This window comes from Rhinopithecus bieti, unplaced genomic scaffold (assembly GCF_001698545.2).
Source record: "Rhinopithecus bieti isolate Rb0 unplaced genomic scaffold, ASM169854v2 scaffold_43, whole genome shotgun sequence".
Classification (NCBI taxonomy): domain Eukaryota; kingdom Metazoa; phylum Chordata; class Mammalia; order Primates; family Cercopithecidae; genus Rhinopithecus; species Rhinopithecus bieti.
This window is the reverse complement of record NW_016803060.1, coordinates 841,421-859,818: the sequence shown is the minus strand read 5'-3', so window position 1 is coordinate 859,818 and position 18,398 is coordinate 841,421. Positions and strand designations below refer to the sequence as shown.

The window sequence follows — 18,398 nt, the reverse complement described above, 5'->3', positions numbered from 1 at the left end:
TATCATGGGGAGGGGGGAGGGGGGAGGGATTGCATTGGGAGTTATACCTGATATAAATGACGAATTGATGGGTGCTGACGAGTTGATGGGTGCAGCACACCAACATGGCACAAGTATACATATGTAACAAACCTGCACGTTATGCACATGTACCCTAGAACTTAAAGTATAATAAAAAAAAATTAATAAAAAAAAAAAGAAAAGAAAAAAAAAGAAACTCCTTACTTGTGGCCCCAGCTGCCAAGAACATGCATTCCAAAACACAGGAATCAGAAGCAGCCAGATTAGTTAAAGGCTGAGAACTGGCCTGGCTCACTGCTGCCATGTCTGTTGGTCAGAGCATTCTCAGGGCCTGCCCAGATTCAAAACTGTAGGGAAATAGACTCCATGTCATGCTGGAAGTGTATCAAAGTGACATTATTGCAAAAGACCACTTGGCATGGGAGATATTGTAGTTGTCTTTGGAAAATGCAATCTGTGAAGCTCTTGATTAAAAAAAAGAACACGTACAATGTCTTAAAAAACTGCATTTGTATATTGTTGCATAGATACTGTGTGTGTGCATATGTGGCATAGATACTGTATATGTGTATTGTGCATTTATGTATATATTATGTGTGTATATGTGTGTATATGTACATGTATATGCATTAATATTCACATAGATAATACATGTATGCCATGTTTGTTGGGCTGCTATAACAAAATTTTCTAAGTTGAGCAGTCTATAAGCAACAGAAGTTTATTTATCACATTTCTGGAGGCCTAGAAGTCCAGGATCAAGGAATTGGCAGATTCAGTGTCTGGTGGGGGTCCACTTCCTCATAGTTTGTACCTTCTTGCTGTGGCTTCACATGGGAGAATGGATGAAGGAACCTTCCCCTTAGGCCTATTTTATTTTTTAAGGTAATAAATACAAATATTTAATTAAAAGTTAATAGGAGATTTGTCTGTGTATACATACATATATATAAAGTAATTACATATATACGTATGTATGTATAAAATCATTTTGACTTTTCTTGTAGATCCGGAGGTACATGTGTAGGTTTGTTACATGGGTATATTGCATGATTCTGACATTTGGGATACGAATAATCCCCTCGCACAGGTAGTGAACATAGTACCTAACAGGTAATTTTTTTCAACCTTTGTACTTCACCCTCTCCCCACCTCTAATAGTCCCCAGTGTCTGTTGCTGTCGTCTTTATGTTCATGAGTACCCAGAGTTTAGCTCCCACTTGTAAATGAGAACATTCGGTGTTTGTTTTTCTGTTTCTACATTAATTTTCTTAGGATAATGCCTTTGGGCCTGTTTTATAAGGGCACTAATCCCATTCATGAGGGCTTGGCCTTTATGACCTAATCATCTCACAAATAGTTTCACCTCCTAATACCATTTCCTTGAGGGTTAGGATTTCAATGTATGAATTTGTTGAGGGGGAAATGCAGACATTTGGACCATAGCACACATGTACATAAATACACATGATGCCTCAGTATCAGTATACTTCATTAGACTTGGCTAGAAAAAAAACCACACACACACACACACACACACACACACACACACACACACACACACACACATTACTTTTAATTAGTTTTCACAAATCTCAAAACTACCTAGCAATGAAACTAACTTTCCGGTCAATTCGATTTACCACTCCATAAGAGACTGTTTTATATTGTTTCCTCTATTCTCAAATCTCAAATACCCCTTCCCACTCTATTCACTCCCAGCTCATGATGTTGCTTTTTATTTCTCTGGGAATAAAGCAGTCAGAGAAAAATTTTAGTTCTCTTATTACCAGATCTACCAGCTACCTGTTTCACTACCCATATTCTGTATCTTTCCTCTCTGTGAGGAAATAGGTGACACAGAGTATCAAGCCTCTTACCTAAATCAAACCTTCCCCTTTTTCCCCCAGGATCCATCTCTTCATGTCTACTCAAGGATTTAACAGCTGCATCATCACATTTTCTCTCTCTACTAGATTACTCCCTTCAAAATTTAGTTTGAAATTTTGTCAAATCTTTAAAAAACCCTTCCTTAACCACACAGTCACATTCTGTTACCTCATTTCTCTGCTTTTAGTTACTGCAGATTCTTCAAAAGAGTTGTCTGTGCTCTTTCTCCACTTCTTCCTCTCACCATCTCACTCAAACAATTTCATTGAAACTGTTCCTGTAGAGGTCAGTGACAGCCACCACAATGCCAAATCCCCTGGCCAATTCTAAGTTCATATTTATTTACCCCCCCGCCCCATGCACTTGACAAAGTCCTCCTTAAAATCCAATTTTCATTTGGCTTTCATGACACATACTCTTCTGCTTTTCTTCTCACCTCACTGCTTACTCCTTCTTGGTTTCCTCTGCTAAATACTTCTCACTTTCCTAACCTCTGAATGTTGGAAATCAACGTCAGACTTAGCATGTCCAAAATTAAACTTAGTTTCCTTCTTCCAGGCATGCTTTCCAGGCCACAAAACAAGAGTGATACTTCATTACACTCGGCTAGAAAAAAAAACCACACACACACATTACTTTTAATTAGTTTTCGCAAATGATACTCTGTTCATAACCCACATCTAGTCTATCAGCAAATTCTGACACCTCTAACTACAAAACATGTCAAAACTCCAAGCTCTTCTTAACATCAGCATTCTTACCTTCATCCAAGCAGCTGTTATGCTGTAAATTATTACACTGAATAGCCTCCTGACTGGAATCCCTGCCTTCCTCTTTGCCTTTTTATGGTTTATCTTCAATAGAGCACTCAAGAATGATGCTTTCAAGACTTAAGTCATGTCACATCACTCTTCTGCTCCAAATCGCCAGTGACTTCCCATCTTGCTTAGAATAAAAGCCAAAGCCCTAAAGGTGGTTTACAAAATCTCCGTTTAACTTGGTCCTTGCGCCTCTCTGCATCATCATTCTTCCCTTTGTTCACTTTGCTCAAGACACACTGACCCTGTTCTTCTTGAACGTGCCACATTGACTTCCACCTCAAGGCCTTTACACTTGTTTCTTATGCCTGAAAAACGTCACCAGTTTCCTTAAATGTTGCCACCTTACTTCATTCAGGTGTATTCTCAAAATTCAGCTCCCAAAAAGTCTTTCCCTGACAACTCCACCTAAAGCAGTACCTTCCCCAATTCCCCAACCAGCCTACCCTTGGCCACTCTGATTTTTCTTTTTATAATTTATTACCATCATTAATGATTTGCCTATTGCCTGCTCTCTAGAACGAAAGTGCCATGAGAGCAGGGACTTTTGATCGCAACAAGGTGTTAGAACTCAGCAGGTGCTGCACAAGCATCTGTTAATTGCATGAATGAATGAATGCTTGTGGATGTATACGTGCAATGGACTATCATATAGGCTTTGATGGGAAAAATAATTCAAACTTTCTGTTTTATACTTAAACAGGTGACTTTGTTTTGTCAATAAGAAATGTTATGTGTTGGAAACAAATATCACATTGCCTTTATTGCTTAATCTTCAAGATTCCAGTTTTCCAGATGGTATAGTTTGCTTAGGCTTTGCTGATTTTTGAGCTGGCAGGAATTTGTAAGTTCTCACCTTTTGCCAGCATTGTGTACCATCAGGATGCTTAACTTTTCTTCATCGATTCATCGATTAAAGAAAGGAGAAGTTAGAGTGTATGATTCCTAACATCTTCTAGTTTAAAATAATTTCTCTTTAAGATGGATCTTTAAAAGTCTAGTGGGGCCGGGCATGGTGGCTCATGCCTCTAATCCCAGCATTTTAGGGGGCTGAGGCAGGAGGATTACTTAGGCCTGAGAATTTGAGATCAGCCTGGGCAACATATCAATACCCTATCTCAAAAAAAAAAAAACAAACAAAAAAAACATTAGCCAGGCCTGTAATTCCAGCCATTCAGGAGGCTGAGTTGGGATATTGCTCAAGCCCAGGAGATGGAGACTGCAGTGAGCTATGATTATATTACTGCACTGCAGCCTGGGAGACAGAGTGAGATCCTGTCTCTTAATAGAAAAAAATCACATAAGATGATTTCTAAGTAGTGTGATATTCTGAATGCTTTCGTTATAAGATCACTGCCACCTCAAAACACTAGCTGATTCTGCTGTTTTGTGATTTGCTTTATAGCTAATTTTGTTTATAGCTTCTTTGACTTGAGCTTATTTTGACAAACATCTTTTTTAGGGTAAATCTCATACAGATATTTTACTAACATCTTAATCTGCCTTCAGAAGCATTATTTATAGATCAGTTACATCCCAAGAATTTTAATTATATGGAAACCAAAAGATTCTAAAATCAAGATTTCACGTATCAGCAAATAGGACTTGAGTTTTAAATTCATACGTTATTTTAAGTACATCTTTTTTCTGAAGCATCTGTTCTCGTGACACTTACATTTTCTACTTTTAAGGTTAAAACCACTATAATGTCCATAATTAAGTTTGTTAAGATGTTTCCATTTAACTCTTACAAAGGTGACGAGTTTTATTAAATGGAAAAGACGGGAAATCTATTACACCAGAGGGAATTGGGGAACGACACACTGTTTAGAAAAGCTAATTAGAAAATTAGATGAGGCCTAGAAATCAGGAGTGAATTTCACTCCAGGGACTGTGGCTTTATATTGAAACTTTAGTTGCTTCAAAATAGGGCAAATGATTCTTCCTCTCCCAACTTGGATATCCCTCCTGGAGAAACCAGGGTTATCGCTGGATGGTTGAAATTTTTGCTTTTATGTGAACTGCAATTTCTATGAGGGAAAACATCTCTGGGCTCCTGTGTAACATTCTGTTCTAAGTTTAGTAACTTTGATTTCCTAAAGAAGTGAATAATCTAGGATGTGGTAGAGATAAATGCTACTTTTGCATGATCCAGATCAATTATGTTACTTTCTTAGATGTCACTATGTAGAGACTTTTGGATAGAAGGAGGTAATGACTTTCAGACTTTAAAATTAAGTTCCTCTTTATATTACCTTAGTGGTTCAGAGAAATGAGCACTTTTCACAGTTTAACTATTTCTCTTTTTCTTTTCATTCCTTTTCCATATCTCTTGTATTTCATCCAACACCAAAAATGCCCTTTCAGAAACACAAAGTAGATCTTTTCTACAAGCTACGCCATGTGATGAATGAACTTATTGACCTGCGAAGGCAGCTACTGTCTGGTCACCTGACTCAGGATCAGGTGCGGGAGGTTAAGCGGCACATCACCGTGCGCCTGGACTGGGGTAATGAGTAAGTATGAAAATTGTTTGGGTATCTCTAAGTTTCACTTGTGGTAACTCATTCTTCAGGGAGTTTGCACCTATACAAAGCTTCTCTTTAATGACTCAAAGACGATGTTACATTCTTCACTAAGCTTTTATCATTTTTGGTAGGAACAGTTATTTGTCCTAGTTAGCAAAGGGTACTCACTGCTTCTGGTTGCTGAACCTCTTTCAGCCTCTGTTTTTGCTTCTGGAAAGAAGAGGTAAATAATACGACTAGATTATCCTATAAAGTTAAATTTCTTTGACCTCAGATTTCTTGATTCTATACCTCCTAATCAGAATACACTTAAAAAAATACTTTAGTGCTTTCTTCAATGTGAATTTGGTGTCCTTTACATTTTATAGCCATGCAGTGAATCTGAATGAGCATAACTTACAAATGGAAACTGTCTACATTTGTACTTCAGAATATTTTTAACTACTTTGTCATTCAGTAATAGTCTTGCATTTATGAAATGACTATGATTTGCTATTGCCATACAAGTACAATTTGAAGACTTTGGTATGGGAAGTTAGGGTATAATTTTCAATTGATATAATTGATATATCAATAATTGATATAATGATATAATTTTATAATTGATATAAATGTCAGGTGCTTTTGGCTCATTCTCTTAAAATTGGGTCCACTGAACTTTTAAGTGACCAGGTTGCCTCTACTTAAAATATGCATTGCCTTAAGTATATTTAAATGTGGTTCTTTAGCTCCTTATCCTTTTTGGGAGGGGTCCACCAATAAATGAGATCTATGAGCCCATTTCTGGAAGCCGGAAAGTAGATGAAAGATTAATGACAGAGTAAGTCCATTATATGTGGAGGAAACCTTAGTTAATGAGAGAGTCAGTCTGCCTCACAGCTCCCAGAATCATGCAAGGTGGGATAGGCCTTGAAGCTTTGTAAAGGGTTTGGCTTAAAAGAGTGTCTAGGGAACAGTCTACCCCAATCATTGAGCAGAAAGCCTGGGCAGGTATTTCCTCTTGGAAAACTGGGCAACAGGGATGTGAACTGGGACTTTGCAAACCCTCCACATTCTGGCATTTAAGGACTTTAAAGTATAATGAGCAGATTGCTCCCACTTAGCAGAAAGGGAAACTTGCCAGTCACCTACCCATGTACAAAAAAACTCTGCATTTCTTCTGCTGTCTTTTAAGTTTGAATGGACAATCAAGTATCACCAGATGTTTGAAGAAATGCTTCTACAGGAAGAGAGAGACCAAGATTAACAAAACACCTGTGCCCAAAGAAAGTAACCTGTCCCCAGAGCAAATTGAGATTGATAAAGTACTTTAAAATAAAACAAAACAAAAACACTTTAATATCCTCAAATAGAATCTAGAAGATCTATTATGTAGAGTAAGATGCCATGTAAAAGAAATGGAGAATGTAATTTCCAAAATAAAATACTCAGAGAAGATAAATTTTATGTAATCTCTAGGAAAATAAATCAAATATATAGGCAATACATGAGGAAAGAAGTTCAATACAAAGGCTCTACCCAGGGAGGTCCAATATCAAACATTTTGCCTTCCAGAAAAAGAACAGAGGAAATTCTAAAGGAATAATAGAGAATTTGTCAGAGCCAAAAAAGAAGAATCTTAAGATTGAAAGGGCCCCACCAGATACTTACAATGAATAGGAAAACAAAACACACAAAAAAACTCACAGCGAGGCACATTAAGATACCTTAGTTTTCTAGGAATGAAGAGAAGACTATTTAAGGGTTTTAAAGAGAAAAATAGTTCCTCTTACAAAAGTGTAAGAATCATACTGTCCTCAAAAGTTTTATCATTAACTGGGTGCTAGAAGATAATGAAATAATATCTTCAGAGTTCTGTAGGGAAATGATTTGCCAGCCAGGGTTTTATTTTAAAAAACCCAACCATCTAATTAAGTGAGAGGGGACACAAAGCCATAAAGGCATTTTTAAATATTCAGGGATGCACAAAAGTTACCTCTCATGACCCCTTCTTAAGAAGGGACTTGAGGATGTGCTCCTGCAAAGTAGAATAAATCAGGAAAGAGGAAACATGGAATCTAATAAACAGTGGATCACACCCAAATTCTTACTGTTCGTCAGTAGAAAAGAGAAAATATAACACTAAATTGGTTATTTGTGACCTTTTTGAAGCCACAACATTCTATCCTTGTTTGTTTTGTTTAATTACACCCTCTCATGACTGTTAGTAGGATTGCTTGGCACCTACCACAGACTACCTTCTATAATAGTATATAACATGAATTTAGGTGTACCATAGATCAGTGTTCTCTAAATCTAACTTTGGGGAATAAAAATTTAGTAAAATACAGTATGTTGATGTGCAGCATAGCTACTGATTCTGCCTCTTCAAACCCAAATATTTTTTTTTTATGTTATAAAATTATGTCACTGTTTTTATTTTTAAGTCAATGATAAGAATACAGAAATTGCAAATACAACATTACTGTGTGGCAAGCAAATTGGTCACACTTGAATTGATGACACTAATAAATGTGTAATTCATTATGTTGCAGTTTAACTGCCACTATAGATTCCAGTAAATAGAATTATTTCAGAACTATGAGTACGTATACCTCTTTATTATGAAACTTGAAAAACAATCCAATCTGATTTTGCAATCAAATCTGAAAATATATAGATGATAGCTTAGAAACAAGTTCAAATTGTACTCGAAAAAGGCTCAGAACATTATAAATACCTGCCAGTAAATTACAGGGCTATTCCAATTTCATGACTAACTTTTTCTCAATGAAATGTGTGTGTGTGTGTCTGTGAGTTGGAGGGGTATGTATATGCATATTTTAATAAGCAAAGGTAAAAAACACAGTTCCACTCCCCTCCCTACTTTTCTTCTTCCTCTTTCCTATTTCTCCTTTTCTCCCTTCCCTACTTTCCATATTCTTTCTTTTTTTCTCCTTTCTTCCTCCCCTTGCACTTCTTTCCCTCCACCCCTCTCTTCTTTTTTTTTCTTGTTTCCTCCTTTCCTTCAGTGGAAATATAGTCACTTAAAAACCTAAATAAGAACTTTGCAGGTCTGTCATTATTGAAAGGAAAAAACATGTTGCACCAAAACTGATAGGACTCTTGTTTCTGGTTTCTCCTTGAGCTTTTTAAAAATTTTTCTTCCTGTTTTGAAAGAAAAGATGGCAGATTGTAAAAACAAAGTCATTTCATACCATTAGGTTATGTAAAATAGACTGTTCCACACAAAAGCTGAGAACAGATGACTATAACCATTGTTCCCATTTTATTCTGATAGTTCCACACTTCTTGTTCCACCACACTTTTATAAATGCCATAAAACCTTGAAGTTTAGCACATGTTAACATGTGAATCAGTGTTTGCCAAATGTATTTTAATGTTTTAATTGATGTAATTAAATATATGATTTTAAACTCATGTGTCTTTAAGCTCTTACACAGACATTATAGCTCTGCCTTTTTAGAATCTATTTCACAAACTACTATTTGTTATTAGTAGTGTATTGATTAAATATGTCTACATCACTGTGGCAAGTACATGGTCTCACTTCATGCACTGTTATAATGAAATGCTACTATGCCTTGGCTGGGCGCGGTGGCTCACACCTGTAATCCCAGCACTTTGGGAGGCCGAGGTCAGGAGATGGAGACCACCTTGGCTAACACGGTGAAACCCCGTCTCTACTAAAAATACAAAAAAATTGGCCGGGCATGATGGTGGGCACCTGTAGTCCCAGCTGCTCAGGAGGCTGAGGCAGGAGAATGGCGTGAATCCAGGAGGCGGAGGTTGCAGTGAGCTGAGATCATGCCACTGCACTCCATCCTGGGCCAATATTTTTAGTCGTTAGGCTATTTGATCTTTGTTCTGTTCTGCAAGTGTGAATACTGTTATATCCTGTGATGTATATCTGAGTAACATTCAGTTAGAACTTCCAAGGATAGAAACTGACCTGGTCCTGTAATCTTTCATTTAGAGTTTTAATTTAGTGAGGAACTCTCCACATCTAGATAATAATTTTTTATTTTGTTTCCTGAGATTAGGAATTATTTATTTGGCCTAAAATTTGAATATTCAGACATTAAACTTATGTGACTTAAACTTACTGGCCTGTATGTAGATACTTCATAAGTAAAAATTATGAAATTGTATCAAATAGAAACCAGCACTTACTACATTGTACTCTTATATTTTTAGGAACTGCAATACTAGAAGGGCATAAAGCTGTGTTCAAATTAGTCATCATCTTTGCTCAAGTGTCTTACATAGAGAATTAGTCAGTTAATTAGATCTACTCCAAATAAATTTTAAAATAATTTGTCTAGTGATGTAATTTTAACTTAATATTTTCAACATCTTTTCTAAAGATGCTAAGTTTCTTGTGTCTCTAATTTCATCACTATAGTAGCTAGCTAAGTTAAAATTGCATTAACCCAGAACTGACATAGCCTAATTGATCTCTGCCTTAGAAAAATACCTAAGAAATATTTTATTCTTCGAATAATAATTTAACACAAATCACTAATATATATACATATACATGTATTTATATATGTATATATATAAAATTCTGGTTCTTTTATTCTCTCTTTCTCCCCCTCTGTCATTTTTTCTTCCTCGTCCTCTTTTCTACTTTCTCATATTTTTACATATTCTAAGCCGTCTCTATCTCTTTCTTCCCACTTAGTATATGTCTCTCATCAAGGGAATTGCTTTTGGAGTAAGATATACAAGCAGTAGTTTAGTTTGTTATATGCAGAAAATATCCCCCAGTGAGTTTCCTCTAAGTAGATTTTTAGCCAGGATCCAGAAAGGTTTGTGGCTTAGTACTTTACCCTTAAGGATATACTGATATTTTCCAGCTTTGGGACACCTGAAATTAGCAGAAATTTTCAATGATTTCACAGTTACGGTTCTTCCCATACCTGGTGGTGTGCTCACTGATCAGTGTCTTGCCCTGTTCACAGTCTGGGATGTCTTGGCTATGTTTAAAGTATGTATGGTCGAAGTCCTGTCAAGTTTATGTTCAGTCGACTGACTAACACACACTCTTACACTGACACTCTTTTGGCATTTTTTGCTTATCATTATAACCTGCACTCTGCACTTGGTAGGCACTATGTGAACATATTTGAGTAATAAAGTGGATTTGTTTTCATGCCTGGTGGACAGTTTCCTTCTGGTTTGATGTTTGACACACAGTCATCTTTCAAACAGTTATGACTAAATTGATTTTACAACCACTTGTAGCCATTATTACTTATTTATAATTTTCACAGTTATTTTTAAAAAGACAGCAGGTATAGTGGAAATACCGTAAGTTAAGAATGAGAACAACCCAACTTGAGACAAGCCCAGCTCCACTCTTTTAATATTAAGGCCACTTAGTTAACCTCAGTGGGCCCCAGCTTCCTCTGTTAGCAAATGGGTCTAATACTATCTACTTCCCAAAGTGCTTAGAGATGATGTACATAAAGTGCCTAGCCCAAGTAAATGTTTGGGAAAGGGTAGTAATTACTAATTATATCTTTTTATATGTTATATAAATATAAATATGCTATGTTTTCATTAGTATAGTTCTTATCTGTATGCTGTTTTTACTATAAGCATTAGAAAAGGGCACTGCTCCACAAGAAATCTTAACATCTTCATCTTTTCTGAACTGATACTGGTTCCCCATCCCCTGGGCTGCGGACCCCTGTTAGGAACTGGGCTGCACATCAGGAGGTGAGCTGCCAGTGAGCCAGTATTACTGCCTGAGCTCCACCTCCTCTCAAATCAGTGTGAACCCTGTTATAGTGAACTGTGATGCGAGAGATCTAGGTTGTGTGCTCCTTATGAGAATCTAGTGCCTGATGATCTGAGGTGGAACAGTTTCATCCTGAAACCATCCTAACCCCTGCACCCTTGCCACTGTCCATGGAAAAATTGTCTTCCATTAAACCAGTCTCTGGTACAAAAGAAGATTGGGGACCACTGCCTTAAAGTATCCATTGTATATAATTAATTAACTTCAGATTATTTTCTATATTCTGTGGTTCAGATGAGGAGAGGAAAAAGATAAAATAGGACATAGAATACAGAGTATAGAGCATTTAAAAGAAATAGAGATTCAGGGCCTCAGAGAGCTCCACTTGAAAGAATATTGGGTCAGGATTATGTCCCTTACTAGCTGCTGTGTCCCTAGGTTCAACATGAGCTTAGCACAGAGTAGGTTCTAATATATATTTGTTGGATTATTGGAATGAATGAATGAATGAATGATCAATGATAGGTGAGAGAAGACCAAGTATTTTTGTGAAGACTGTTTACCTAAACAATTGGTAAGACCATTTCTGAAAACTTAACTCTGTACTACATATGCATGTAGATATACATAGATGTTTGCCCCCTGCTTGCGTTCATCTGTTTAAAGAGTGTTTTATTCAGACACCATACTTCTTTGATCACAATCCCTATAGTCTAAGCCATTTTTTGGCTAACAGTGTAACATAGGGATGATAATTAAAACAACAGTAGCAATTTACAATGCCAGGTACTGTGCTGGGTCCTTTATGTGGATTAATCCTTGCAACAGCCTATTATAGTAGATTTTAGACAGTGTGGTTTGGTGGTATACCCAAGATACATACCAGGCGAACTGACATCAGAACGCATGCTCCTGAATACTGCAATGCAATGCATCTTTTGCTGTGAAGATAGAGATCATGTTGACCATTCCCTGTGCTCGATGTTCACTGTTCTTGGAGTAAACCATAGGAAAAAATAGCCAGGAGCCTCTTTTTGAGAGTGAAGTTTGTAGTGAACGCATATTGGTTCTCACTGTCCAACATCTCTGCCTTTTTCAAATGAGGACAGTCACTAATATAACTGGCAAAGTACCCTTTCTTCGTTAAAAATAGTCTTAACAGGAGGAACTCCTTTTGGTTTTTACCAAATCACCCATTAATTATTCTCTTATTTCTCAAGATAATGAAATTACAAAACTGAAAGATACTGTGCTCTAGTTACTTCTAGGAGAGGGAAAACACTCTGCTCTCAAGAGAGGATTAACATGAAGAATATGAACATTTGCATGACTCAAAGCTGCTGTATTCTCTATATCTAACACCATTGGTAGGACACATGATAGTTCCTCAGAAAGTTCTCTGGGGTGAATGGATATTTATATGGGTGGGTGGCTGACTGTACAAGCAAGCTAAGGTTGCCATGATGCTAAGATAGAGTTCTTATAATACCAGTCTCCAGACACGGCCATCACTGTGTGGTGCACTACCACAGAGGAGCACATACACTCAGTTCTAGGCTTAATGACTTAAATGTCATCTGGATATTTTTTAAACTGTTGTATCTAATACATTTTTTTTTTTTTTGAGATGGGGTCTTGCTCTGTCATCCAGACTGGAGTGCGGTGGCATGATTTTAGCTCACTGCAACCACTGCCTCCTGGTTTCAAGTGATTCTCACGCCTCCGCCTCCCGAGTAGCAGGGATTATGGGCACACACCACCACACCCAGCTAATTTTTGTGTTTTTAGTAGAGATGGAGTTTCACCATGATGATCTTGAACTCTGACCTCAGGTGACCCACCCACCTCAGCCTCCCAAAGTGCTGGGATTATAGGCCTGAGCCACGGTGCCCAGCTGGAAACATTTTTTTTTTTGAGACAGGGTCTCGCTCTGTCGCTGAAGCCTGAATGAAGTGAGACAATAATAATGCACTGCAGCCTCAAACTCCTGGGCTCAAGTGATCCTCCTGCCTCAGCCTCCTGAGTAACTGGGACTGCAGTCACATGCCATCACAACCTGGCTAATTTATTTATTTTTTTTTAGAGATAGGGGTCTCACTGAGTTGCCCAGGCTGATCTCGAACTCCTAGTCTCAAGCAGTCCTCTCCCCCTTACTTCCTAAAACTCTGGGATTATAGGCATGAGCTACTGCACCTGGCCATAAAAAACACCTATTTTGATTATATTATTTACTCATTCTTTTTTGTTGTTGTTGTTTCCTAATTGTAGACTAGTTCACATATATTTTTAGATTTCAGATAATTAAAGAATATGTATGAAATGTTGTCTCTTCATTTTTTATTATTTTAAAAAGTTTAAATAACGTGACTACAGAAAATTTTGAAAATGTTTTAAATAGTACTATTTCAGTTTTCTAATAAAATGCTAATATTCTTGTGATCTTTCCATTGTTTTCCATATCTCCATGAAAATATTTTAAATATTTGAGATTATATCTGCAAAATTATCTTTATAATGTCAGTTGCTTTTTTTAAGAAGAGGGGTAGAAAGGATATTTTCTACCTTTCAAGGTAGAAATGCAGCTCTCTCTTAGACTCCATGAACACTACTGCCTTGGCATGCTCTAAGCGTTAGAAGCCAGAGGACTGAAATTGTTTCAAGGAAATGAAGAATAGCTAATAAGAGGTGATGGAATTGAGTGTTTCTTTGATATAAGAAGTCAGGATCCCAATTGTAGAAAAATAAAATTTCATAGATTTAAATGCATTAACTTCAGTTGGCATAGTTTTATCATTAGATTGTAAACCATCAAGGATAAGGCCAAAAGGTTGTTACTGATCTCATTATACAAAACTGTGGGTTATTTTTAACATTTGATTCAAAACTTTTTTCTCTTTAAAATCTTATTTGTTAAATTAATGGATAATAGAAAAAACACTACTTTGATAGAAAACAGAAGTTTTATCCTTTAATAGTCATTTATCCTTTAAATTATTTAATATAATAGTTTTATCCTTTAAACTGTCATTTAATATAATAACATGTTTTTCCTTTTTTTCTTGCCTGCTAGAAAGTGTACATCTAAATTTTAAGTCTTAATCCTAGTAATCATTTTAGTGTATGCTATTAATACGTTTGCTTGTTTAATACCTCCTCCATATAAGTTTGATTTTCCATTTTTATTTTATCAATCTTATTGCAATGTAATTTTATCATATTTTCCTATAAACGGGGTATAAATTGTAAATGAATCTGAATTTTGGATGTGCACCTGATTTTATTTTTAATGACGAGTTTTATGCACAGAAAGAGCTTACAGATTTAGCTGTGCTAGCATGTTCTAAAATAGTTCATAGTCTAGTTGAAGAGATAAAAAAGTCTTTCTTCTTCTGTAATCCCATGGAATGCTTTTGCCAGGCACAATAATTCATAACCCTTGTTTTGTAGTAGGGTGGTCACAGAGCGTCTCCAAAATTCTGATGAGAGTTATAGACCCTCTCATCAGAAAAAATGTATAATGAACACACATACAAACTCATCCAGTGTCATAAGTAGTTTCAGAGGTCTACAACCCTATAAACTCCGTTGAATTCCTGGCTTAGAACTGTTGTCTTAGAGTGTGAAAAAGGAGCTAACATTTATTGACCATAAATTATATACCATTTTGAACCCAAAATGTCCAGAGTTATTTCCGCTGCCCAGTACTGCCATTACCATCACTTCTTCTTACTGCCCCAAAGATCCTCCAAATACTATTGTCTTGAGTAGTAATACTTGTTGGTTAAACTTTTATCTAATGTTTCTTAAAATATTGGTGCTAATGCATAGCTAGGTCTTTACCAGTATCAGTATTAATTAAATTGAAAATGAGGTGAAACTCAGCCAAAATATACATCTCTTTGAACACATGGACACAGGGAAGGGAACAACACACATTGGGGCCTATCTGGGGGTATGGTGAGGGGAAGGAGAGAATTAGGAAAAATAGCTAATACATTCTGGGCTTAATTCCTAGGTGGTGGGTTGTGAGGTGCAGTAAACCACCATGGCACATGTTCACCTGTGTAACAAACCTGCACATCCTGCACATGTACCCCAGAACTTAAAAATAAAAAATAAAATAAATGAATAAAGAGAAAAAGATACATCTCTTTGAATTCAGTAACTTTTAAGAGGTGAATTTTATGTGTTTGACTTTGAATTACATCCTGAAGATTTTTTTCATCCTAATGAAACTAATGCATAACTAAACCTTGAGCATATTTGTCAGATGGGAGAAACAGAAAAATAAACATGACTTATTAATGATCTAAAGAAAACCTATCCTTAATGAACTCAAGCATGCTAATATAATGTAATACTGAATGAAACCTTTTTACCGTCATGAGTGGAACTGCCTGAACTGGAATTGTGTCAATCTTAAATCCCTAGCTTCATTTATTTACCCAGAAGTGAACACAATTAGATGTTGCTTTATAAAGACATGTTCCTGCTAGGACAGTGTCTGATCGTCTGTCCACAAGATGTGGCCGGTATGGGTTCCCAGGCACATAAAGAGAGATAAGTAATATGAGTACATGGCATACTGAGTGTAGTCTCTCTCTTTACTAGACATTTGGGCCTGGACCTGGTGCCTCGGAAGGACTTTGAAGTAGTGGACTCGGACCAGATTAGTGTCTCAGATCTCTATAAGATGGTAAGAAATCTAACATGAGGTAGCTTGTTTCTGCATACCTCATTTTTTCTCTTTTTTTTATTTTCTCTAATGTTATGAAACAACATTGCTAAAATTATTTTTTTTTGCCTCTTTCCCAGTGTATTTAAGTGATATTTCTTATTCTGGCCATATCTATCACACTAGCTTTCCAAATGGGATTCCAGTGTAGTAACCTACGGATACTGGGCTTACTAGATTATCTAAGCATTACTTCTTTGTTGACTTTCCTGGTAAACCAGAACTCCTTCAGCCTGCAGCGTAACTAAAGTTATGTCTGTTTCCTCTCATCTCTTTAAAAGAGAAAGTAGTTAAAGCTGGAAAGAGCCAGTTATTAGGTAATATAGAAATTGAGCCTGGAAGTAATGTACCAGTCTTTCTAGAGAGACAGAACCTGATAGATTCTTAGCTATCTGTTGGTTATTATAAAAATCTATTGGGTCGACTAATCAAGATTACATTTTATAGTCTAGATGCAAAGTGAGTAAATGAAGGGTACAATATTTTAAAGTAAAATAAATAAACAGAAGAAACGTTAGGTGGTGGCAGTTATGCTTAGACTAACAGACTGGATAAAAACTCATTTTGAAGAGTATGTATTTGATGAGTATGTATTGGTGAGATTTATAAGTTTTAGAGTCTGTTTAAGAAACTGTAATATTTTTAGGGAACTTAGAGGGTACTAAGTATGTTGCCTGGACAAGGACCTAACGAAATTTGCCTAATATGCAAATAACATATCAGTTGCTTCTGCATATTTCCTTGTGTGTACTTACTAGCATACCCAAGCAATTGTGTACCGTTGCTTTAACTATGCTGTATGCAATGCAATAGGTTGATAAGTGTGAGATACAGAGATTAAAGACAGCTGGATGTGGTGGCATGCACCTGTAAGTACAGCCAGCTACTCTGGAAGCTGAAGTGGTAGGATCGCTTGAGCTCAGGATTTTGAGAGCAGCTGGGACAACATAGTGAGACCCATCTCTTTAAAAAACAAAAAGTATGAACAAGACTTATCTATTCCCTAAAGAATCTCACTATCTAGGATATTGGTTTCTAATGCCTTTTGGGTCATAGAAGATCAGGTGAAACTTTCTCCCAGGACAATGCAAGTATGCTTTGCATACAAAGTTTTATGATCAGTTTTAGAGAATTGATGGATAGTTTCTCCTGATGTTTGCTGTGAAGCCCATGCATGGACCGTATGTTATAAACTCTACTCTAGTGGAATCAACAGACCACAGTCAAACAGCCATACGTGAGCTGCATATATGTGCTGTGTAGCATAATTTAAGTATACACTGATGCTCTTAGAGGTAGTGACTGGTTTCCTGGGACTAGGAAAGGAGAAGGAAAGACATTCCAAAAAGGCACACAGCATATGGAAGTGGCAGTTCCAGGAAACTATATAAGACATTTAATAACTTCAGCATGGAGTACCACTAACTCATGTTAGTTAGTGGGAGTCAGGCCAAGAAGGAGACAAAAGTCAGACCATGAAGAGCTTTGCATTTCTCAAATTAGACTCTATCCAGTAATCTGAAAGAAGCATGAGAGTGACATAAGCAGATAGTGATTTCAAACATTGACTCTGTCTAGAGATAATATAAAATGCAAAAGACTGGAATGAGGGAGGAATCCCATGCATAGAACTCAGAGACCCACAGTAGTGATTCAGGTAAGAAAAATGGCTAGGCAGCAATGGACAAGAAATACAATAAGAATGTAGATGTTTGGAATTAAAACTGATACATTTTGATGATCAATTAAATATGGAAAGTGAAGAGAGATTGAGAATTTGAAACTAAGAATTCCTCTTGGAATAGTGGCTTGGAGGATGCTGTTTTCTTGATAAAGGTTTTGGATTCTATTCTTAGTGTGACAGTAAGCTTGTGAAGGTAATTGAGCAGGAGAATCACATGATCAGCCTTCCATTTTTAAAAGATGCCTCTGATTGCTGTGTGGAAAAGGATTGGAGTGGGACAAGAATAGAAGTAGAGAGGAGTCATTCAAGCAGGAGATCTTAATTTCAGTAGCTTGAGCTAGAGCTGGAAGAGTGAAACTAGTAAGAAGTTGTTGGATTCGGAATATATTTTGAAGTCAGAACCATAGTTGTTGATAGATTAAATTGCTGTATGTGTATATAAGAAAGGGAAAGGTCAGAAAAGAATTATACCTGTGTTTTTGACCTGCCTAATTGTATAAAAGTGAAATGGGAAACCTTGTGGAAGAAGCAGTTTGTAGAGTGAGGCAGGTAAGGATCTATAGTTCTGATTTTCTTTTCACGTTTGAGATGCCTTTTAGACATCCCACCAGAGATGCTGAAAGACTAGAGCTCATAAGTGAAGTTCAGATAAAACAGTTTTAGAGCCATCATATTACATATGGTATATAAAGCTGTAGGGCTGAATTAGATGACCACCCCCTTGCCCAAACCTTCATACATTGAAACCCAGTGCCCATACAACACTTCCAACCAAGCATCAATAGGCAAAGCTCTCGCATAATGTTCACTATTTGGGTGATGGGTACACTAGAAGCCCAGACCTCACAGTTTTGCAACATCCATACGACGAATGTGAATCTTCAAAAAAGAGACAGACAGACAGACAGAGAGAGAGAAAGAGAAACAGAGAGAGAGACCAAAATGAACAACATATAAAAGGAACTTGGAAGAA

The 18,398-nt window shown here is 36.7% G+C and overlaps 1 protein-coding gene across 1 annotated transcript in view; it reads left to right on the top strand.

The window, feature by feature from the left end:
* Positions 1-18,398, top strand: part of DOCK3 (dedicator of cytokinesis 3) — a 404,390-nt gene that overhangs the window by 79,713 nt on the left and 306,279 nt on the right. Inside the window, exons 2-3 of the mRNA XM_017890007.1 lie at positions 5,097-5,245; positions 15,618-15,702. Of these exons, the coding sequence (XP_017745496.1) occupies positions 5,136-5,245; positions 15,618-15,702 (195 nt within the window). The 5' untranslated portion in view covers positions 5,097-5,135. The remainder of the gene's footprint in view (positions 1-5,096; positions 5,246-15,617; positions 15,703-18,398) is intronic.